This window comes from Mustela lutreola, chromosome 9 (assembly GCF_030435805.1).
Source record: "Mustela lutreola isolate mMusLut2 chromosome 9, mMusLut2.pri, whole genome shotgun sequence".
Taxonomy (NCBI): domain Eukaryota; kingdom Metazoa; phylum Chordata; class Mammalia; order Carnivora; family Mustelidae; genus Mustela; species Mustela lutreola.
In genome coordinates, this window is record NC_081298.1 from 133,391,175 (window position 1) to 133,399,279 (window position 8,105).

General features: G+C 39.0%; 1 protein-coding gene and 1 long non-coding RNA gene across 3 annotated transcripts in view; one reads left to right on the top strand and one right to left on the bottom strand.

Annotated features, from left to right (window-relative positions):
- Positions 1 to 6,437, top strand: part of SMC6 (structural maintenance of chromosomes 6) — a 74,499-nt gene extending 68,062 nt beyond the window's left edge. For both annotated transcript variants that reach the window (XM_059132594.1, XM_059132595.1), the window contains 3 exons: positions 1,621 to 1,773; positions 5,074 to 5,171; positions 5,929 to 6,437. In XM_059132594.1, the coding sequence (XP_058988577.1) occupies positions 1,621 to 1,773; positions 5,074 to 5,171; positions 5,929 to 6,043 (366 nt within the window). In that variant the 3' untranslated portion in view covers positions 6,044 to 6,437. The remainder of the gene's footprint in view (positions 1 to 1,620; positions 1,774 to 5,073; positions 5,172 to 5,928) is intronic.
- LOC131807348 (uncharacterized) lies at positions 369 to 5,075 on the bottom strand. Its single transcript, XR_009344412.1, has 3 exons — positions 4,892 to 5,075; positions 4,465 to 4,549; positions 369 to 1,233 (listed from the first exon to the last, which is right to left on the bottom strand). It is a non-coding gene; the product is annotated as an uncharacterized LOC131807348 (long non-coding RNA).
- Positions 6,438 to 8,105: the final 1,668 nt, after the last annotated feature.

Sequence of the window (8,105 nt, forward strand, 5' to 3'; positions counted from 1 at the left end):
CCCTGCGTCGGGCTCCCCGCTCGGCCAGAAGCCTGCTTCTCCCTCTCCCACTCCCCCTGCTTGTGTTTCCTGTCTCACTGTGTCCCTCTCTCTGTCAAATAAATAAATGAAACATTTTTAAAATAACACATTATATGTTAACAAAATTAAAAATAAAAATAAATTTTAAAATAAGTAAAATAAAAAACAAAGTCAGAATACTTGTTACCTTTTGGATTTGTAGTGACTGGGAGAGAACACAGGGAATCTGCTGGAATGCTAGAAGTGTTCTGTGTCTTGATCTGAGTAATTACCCAGGTAACTGAGCTGAAGACTTAAACTTTATCTTCCTTACTTTACTTTAAAGGAGAAAATATTAGGAGTGTTTGGATAATTTATTCCCAGATCTAACTGTACGGGACAACTGAAGCGAGCCCCTCGGACATTATCACCCCGTTATTCAAAAAGAACATTACTGTTCCTAGGATCCTTTCGTTCTCTAGTCTTCATTTTACAAATAAGGAAACTGAGACCAACGTCCCATGATAAGTTAATAATAGATCGGAGTACAATTTAGTTCTCCACAATTAGTCTAGGGTTTCATTTATTAGATTGATACAAAATGCAGTTTTGGAGCAAAGGACCGCATCCTGTTAATTTAGTTCTTGCTTTTATGTGGGTAGTTTGTTTGTTTGTTTGGTTGGTTGGTTGGTTGGTTGGCTTGATTTGGCTTTTTATTACGGAGTTCCTTTTTCATTTGGATTTTCCCAGATTCAGGTTTACGGATGATAAATTAAAATTTCTGTGTATGTTTAAATTCAGATTTTTTTATAACCTTTTTATAAATGAATGCTAATTGAGAGTCACATAATTTTCAAATAGTGGATGAGATAAATATGCGAAGCTATGTGTTTGCTAAAACTCATATGGTGAAACTTCATGATGGACAAGCTGATGGTGCCTTATGGGTATATACGTATGTCTGGATTTCTGTCCAAATAAAATAGAATTCCTTCTAATGTTATTTTATACTGTCTCCCCAGGATATTGTGTGAAAGTTTGTTATTAATTTTATTAATTACTTTATCATTATTCCTCTGAGCCCTTACTTAGAGGAATTTTTTAAAGAGATTTTACATGTTTCAGTTAGTTGCTGCTGATATTCCTTGGCCAGTGTGAGCCTCTTTAAGTTGGTCCTGTTGTCTTCTTGACATTCAGTAATTACCTTTAAAGCAGCTTAGCCACTAGATGTCACTGTAATTCAAATAACAAAAGATTTAGTCCGTAGCAAACGCTTAAAGAAAGAAAGCGATCTCATGCACAGTAGCACTGAAAATAATAAAATACTTAGGAATAAATTTAACCAAGGAGCTGAAAGATCTGTACACTGAAAACATAAGACATTGATGAAGGAAACTGAAGAAGACACAAATAAATGGGAAGATAGCCCACATTCATTAATCAGAATTAATTAATATTGCTAAATACATGTCATTTCCAAATCACTAAATGATTTTGGGTTTTTTTGTTTTGTTTTGTTTTTGTTTTGACTGTAAACCCATTCTTTTCTAATGCTAGTCAACCTTTCTGTAAAGAATTTAGTCTGACTTTTGCTCCACTTTGTTTTTTAACTCATTTAAGGTTCAGCCTGGAGAGGGAAACAAAGCTGCTTTCAACGACATGAGAGCCTTGTCCGGAGGAGAACGTTCTTTTTCCACAGTTTGCTTCATTCTTTCTCTGTGGTCCATTGCTGAGTCTCCTTTCAGATGCCTGGATGAGTTTGATGTCTACATGGTAGTGTTACATTTTGAATTCTCCAAGTTTTGTTGTTGTTGGAAATATGTATTTTGAAAGGAAGCAGTTCTCTCTTTAGTATTACCCACAAGAGAAGGGATCCTGCCCTGACACTTTAGTCCATGAGAGGTGGTAGGGAATAACTTAAGAATTTTCGTCTATCCTCAAAAGCCCACCCTGGGCTTCCGGCTCTTCCCTAGCCCGTCTCCACCTTCCATTTCACAGGGGTAAGCATTTCCTAGCACTTGCTTGCGCCGGAAGAGCAGCAGATACCACACAAGTGGCAGAAACATTTGAACTGGACATTACAGACCTAGGTTTGAGACCTAACTTCTGCAGAGGACTTTGGGCCTCAGTTTCTTCATGCATAAAATAACATCATTAATCCTTCCCATCTCACAGCGTTACGGTGAGACGCTCCAGTCTGACGTGTAAATGCACTTCCGATGGCAGAGGGAGCGTGAGGCCTCACCAGCCAGCTCTTAACCATGCTGTGTACTTCTTCGTGACGTATTCTTTCCTAAACCCACCGTAATCTGGGTCTAGACTATGATACTCCAGCAAAACTTACTTAGCGAGGATCATCAGTGAAATTTTAATATTATTTTAATTCTTTGAAGGATTTGATACCAGAGACACATCCTCCATTTCCTATAAAGTGTCTTCTTGCCAGTTTCTGCTCTCCTCTTTTCTGGTCTTTTGTGTTCCAAGCTGCCTCCCCTAATGCCGTTCCCCTTAAATGTGTGAGGTCCTCTCGGTTTTTTATACTGTTGTTCATTTTCCTGGATACCATACCCTACCTACGCCTACACACTAAACACACACACACACACACACACACACACACACACACAGTCTCCAACACTACCACCTACATCTGGATACCAGCAAATCTGAGTGTCTCCTCCTGACCCCTCTCTTGCGCTCCAGACCTATATGCCCAGCCACTGCTAGACGTCGTCAGGCACAACCGTGCCTCAGACTCTGCAAGTCTTCCACTCAGAGCCTCTTCCTTTTCCTGACGCCCCTACTTTGATTGCTGGCAAATTGCTGTTTCCTACGTGGTTACCTCTCACTGCCAGAACTTTGATGTATCTGTGATCCTTCCTTCCTTTTTACTTGCCCATCATGTCTGACTCCACGTCTCTGCTCCTTCCTGTTAGCTTGGCTCTGTCTCCTCACCCTGTCTGTCATTACCGCCTCCTATCCAGACTCCCAGAGTTCAACCTTCCTTCTTCTGTGGTCCCTCCCTCACTGTTTTGCCAGGTTTTATTTCTAAAATGAATCTGATCATGGTCACTTGCTTGTTTCGAACTCTGTGGTGGTGAATTATCTTATCTGGGATGAATGTTTACTTCTTTGGGTAACTGAGATGCTACATGCCCCTACTTCTGTGGCCATCCTAAGCTACTTGTGATTTTCCAAACACTGTGTCCCTGCCTTTTGTGCCCTTCGTGTTTGTCAGAATCCCACTCCTCTTTCCAGACTTGGTTCGGATGTGACCTTTATACAGCCTCTGTGACCACCAGGCAGGATTTAAGAACCTCTCAGAGCTCCCTTGGCACCACCCCACACCAATTCATACTATTATTTTTATATTTTATAATATAAAATGTATTATTATGTAATTTTATATTATATACATTTTGCTATTATGTATCTTACACATTTTCATCTTGATGTTACCAACTATGTCTTGATGATATTTCTACCTGCCTGATGCCTACCTGGTCCATAATAAATACTCATAAAGTGCTCATTCGTGGACTTCATACCTGTGACTTGTAAAATCCACCCTTCAGTGTCATTTGTCCCCTGCGATAACATTGCTGCAGTTGGTTAGAAATTCTCTGAGAACTGGTTTCAGAACTAATCCACAAACCACAGAAGAGGACTTGTTCTTACCAGGTGCTCATTTTGTTTGAAATGCCATTTTGCAGTCTTACCACCCATCTGATTTGTCAGATTTAATTCCGATAACTTCTTTCTCTTTCAGAAACTTAGAGGTTCTTAATCAGAATGGCATTTTGCCTCACTGGAATTAACTGAGAAAAATGTGCCCAAGTTCTGAAAACCAATCAGAAACAAATGCGTATATTTTGGTGGTTTGGCAGCTTTGTTATTAAATGATAGGCCTCCCCAGGGCAATGTTGTGAAAAGACAGCATCTGCTTGTGCCAGCTCTTGTTATTTTTGTTAACTTTAAGTGAGATCGCTTTACAGATATGCCGGAGGGAAGAAATTATGTAATCCAAGCCACCGAGCAGTGTAACCAGGATGCTGGTCTGCCTCCAAAACCGTGTGTCCTGAAGCCCATGCCATCCTCCACACACAGTTTCAGACAGACCTTTAAAAATATATGCCTGTAAACACATTTGGTTATGTTTTCAACTTTTCGTTTTCAAGATACTTTGATTTTTTTTCTTTCACAGTTATTTATACTCAGAAAATGTAAGCCCACAGTTTTAGTTTTCAAAACCTGTTACAATGAAGCATTGTTTTTATATACACTGATATGCTATTTAACTTACTTTAAAGATTGAGTCGAGGAACTGGTTTATAAATTTAAATTGGTTCAGGGCGCCTGGGTGGCTCAGTCCGTTAAGCGTCTGCCTTCGGCTCAGGTCATGATCCCAGGGGCCTGGGATCAAGCTCTGAGTCCGGCTCCCTGCACAGCTGGGCGCCTGCTTACCTCGCTCTCCCTCTGCCTGCTGCTCCCGCTGCTTGTGCTCGTGTGCTCTCTCGCTCTCTCGCTCTCTCGCTCTCTCTGTTGCTCTCTCTCTCTCTCTGTGTCAAATAAATAAATGAAATCTTTAAATAAATAAATAAACAGGTTCACATTGTATGCATTGTAGAAAGTGATGGGGTAGGGACAGAGGTTTTAAAACATCCTAATCATTGAGGGGAATTTTGAGAGAATTTAGTAACTTTATAGCTGTCACTTGATATTGTTCTCCTGAGGGATTAATTACTATTACTATACAAATTAGATCCATTCTCTAACATTTCGTTTTGTCTTTGGAAAATTTGCAGGTTATTTTAATTGCTAAGTGTATTTGAGGGAGGGAGCTGTATTTACAAATAAACTTGACTGTAGAAATTACCTGGAAGATACGTACATTCAGTTATTTTCCCCTAATAGTTCTGGATACTGTCTTTCCCTGTACGGATAGTTTGGCATCACATGTAAGGTAGTAGCCGATCCTGGACAAAAGTGTGGGGTTTTTGTCGAGCGGCCAGCAGAACGCTGCTTTTGCAGGAACATGACTGATGCAGCAGCGATCCTAACTTTGTTCTTCAGGACATGGTCAACCGGAGGATTGCGATGGACATGATACTCAAGATGGCAGATTCCCAGCGTTTCAGACAGTTCATCTTGCTCACCCCTCAGAGCATGAGGTAACTTCAGAAAATTCTTCTGTGAATATATAAATCAAGTATATAAAAGGAAGAAATAAATTTCTTGTAATCTTTAAAGGCAAATACATAAAACAATAGAACGAAGAATCAGTTCCAATGTCTGGAGATTTAAGATAGTTTTTCCTTTTTAAATATTTCAAATTTTGTTGGTGTTCTCTCCCTTCCATAACAGAAGCAAGTTGATGTGTATATGATTATTGAATTGTTACTATTTCTAATTTGACTCAGTTCCTTTGTGGTTATGACCAACTAATAAAGTAATTTCGGTAATTCTCTTTAGACTAAAGACACAATTCATAATTTCCCTAGTCTTGGCTCTTCTCCTGATGACTTACTGCTACTAGTCTTTCTAACTACAGAACTCTGTTCTGTAGCCAGTCAGCAGGGGTTGTGGACGTACAAGGTGTCAGGCATTGTGTCCCTGCCTCTAATGTGGTCACTTGACCCCATGGGGATTGAAATTTATGAAGTTAATGATCGAGAATAGTCAGGTAACTGCTTCCTAGCTAGACAAGAATAAGAATTAGAAATAGCTGGGATATAAATCTCTTTTTTCTTGTTCTTCTAAACTGAAAGCCCACAGCACTTAGCAGGAAGTTAATTTTTCAAAATGAAAACAAATTATTTCTTTATTGCAAATTATATTTCTCCTAGAACTCCAGATAGTCAGCAGTAGAATTTTTTTAATGTGAAAAAATTTTCTAGTAATCTGCGTAATTAATTTTGCTTCCTGTAGTTCACTTCCATCAAGTAAACTGATTAGAATCCTTCGGATGTCTGACCCTGAAAGAGGACAAACTACATTGCCCTTCCGACCTGTAGGTCAAGACGAAGAAGAAGACCGAAGCTGATCTGTCGCCTCCTGTGCCCTGCACCACGTCCTCTTGTTGAAGGATTTGTAAAGGGAAACAGATGCAGGAGTATTTGATGAAATAAAATGAAACTGGAGATAATCTGAAATAAAAGAAACTCCTTTATATATCTGGCCCCAATAAAATATGTAAATAGTTCTAGAAAGGCTACTATAACAAGCAATTTAAAATTTCTGTTACTTTACTTTGAGGAAATTAATTTCATAGTACTGGTTTTAAATCTTTTTTAAGTTTGCTTTTTTTTAAACATCTACTTTTATAGATTGCTTTTCAGAAGTAAAATTTTGTACATATGTACATGTACATATCTGTTTAGTTTGGGTTCATTTCTATGGTATTTTGTAAGAATTACAATAAAAGTTTGAGTACCTGATTATATTTAGTTTTGTTTTCCAGAATATCACATTCTCATTGCAGGTGTTGGGGTACACAGGTGGTCGTGGACAGGGACCAGTTTGCAGTGGATTTATTGTCTGTTTTGCTTATTAATTATGAGGGACCTGCACAGGACTATAAAATATAGCTCAGAATTCCTGCACAGGGCATTTCGTATCATTAGAGATACAACTATGGATTTGGGCTCTGCTTTTAATGATCATATTTCATTCAGATTTCGGATGCTGTCTCTTTGGCACTCAGAAGGAGCACCAGAGCACCAGCGCTCTGACCCAGAGCCTTTCTCAGTCCTTTAACTCGCGTCCACCCAAGTAAGCATCTCTAACCCGTGTCACAGTGGGATTGTGACACAGCACCATACCCTGACCTGCTTGCCCGGTTTCAAACCCCTCTGTCCATGGGCCAGCACTCTTGGCTCAGCTCGGGCTCAGCTGAGAGGACCCAGGCTGTGGAGAAAGACTGGGAAAACTGGAGCTCCCCCTGGAGCGGGAACGCAGCCCAGAGCCAGAGGCCAATGTGCGGATGGTGAGCTGACATCCGTATCATTAAAGACACATCCTGATTGTAGAGTTGAGTGTGCTTCTTAGCATGATAAAATATAGCATATTGTAGGAAATGGTATTTATTGACCTTTTTTTTTTTTTTAAAGAAGGCTTGAATAAGACTCCCACCCGCCTATGTTCTCTTTGATACTAGGGTAAGTGCTAAATTTTTAAAAGACAGACTTGGCTATCCAAGAAGCGTTCCCTGTATTGCTAGCAATAAATATTTATGTAATTGAAAAGGAAGCATTTTAAGGGAAAAAAAGCAGTATTGTAAAAGCAGCAGCACTTCTATTGTTACTAAGAAAAACCGGATTTTGTTTTTTATTTTAGTAGGCAGGGGGAATCTGATTAACCTTAAAGTGAGATCAGTTGGCATATGAGAAGCCCTAAAATCTGTGCTTTTCCTAATTAAAAATTTACAGAAAGAGGTATGCTGAAAGTTAATAAACATCTCCCATACCAATATGAGGTCTGACCTTGTAAAGGTATAACTAGTTTGTATCAAAACTATTTTTTAGCATACATGTGCTTTTTCAAATAAAGAATGAAATAGGATATACCAAATGCATGTTAACTAAGTAATTTTAGTGTCTGAATCTTTGTGATAGTTTTTGAACATTACAATTCTGAATACAGAATGGAAAATAACAATCCTCAGGTATCCGAACACCTTTTGTGAAGAGTCGAAGGTGATTCATTGCTTTAGCCTCACAAAGTTTTGGTTTCAACTATCATAAGTGAAAATATCTTCAACTGATGTTCTAATTAATAATAACACTAATTAGAGTAAAAAAAGAAAAAGTTTTTTTTTTTTTTTTTTTTTTTTTTTTAAATATGTGCAACTTCTAGAAATAGTACTTGAAATGTGTGTGTATTGAGTGACTTCACGACATCATGCAGAGGGTTCCCCGGCCCCTGGTTTAGTCAGGACTGAGCTGAGTCAGGAGATCCCAGGAAACCAGGGCCACCTGTTCCCTTGGCCTCTTCAGTCCTACCTTCCCAAATCCGTGGGGTGGACATGATTAAGAGCGGTCTCCAAATGACAAATGTGATGAGTTGTAGTAAACCAAGGTAGAAATAGAGCTACTCAAACCGATAAT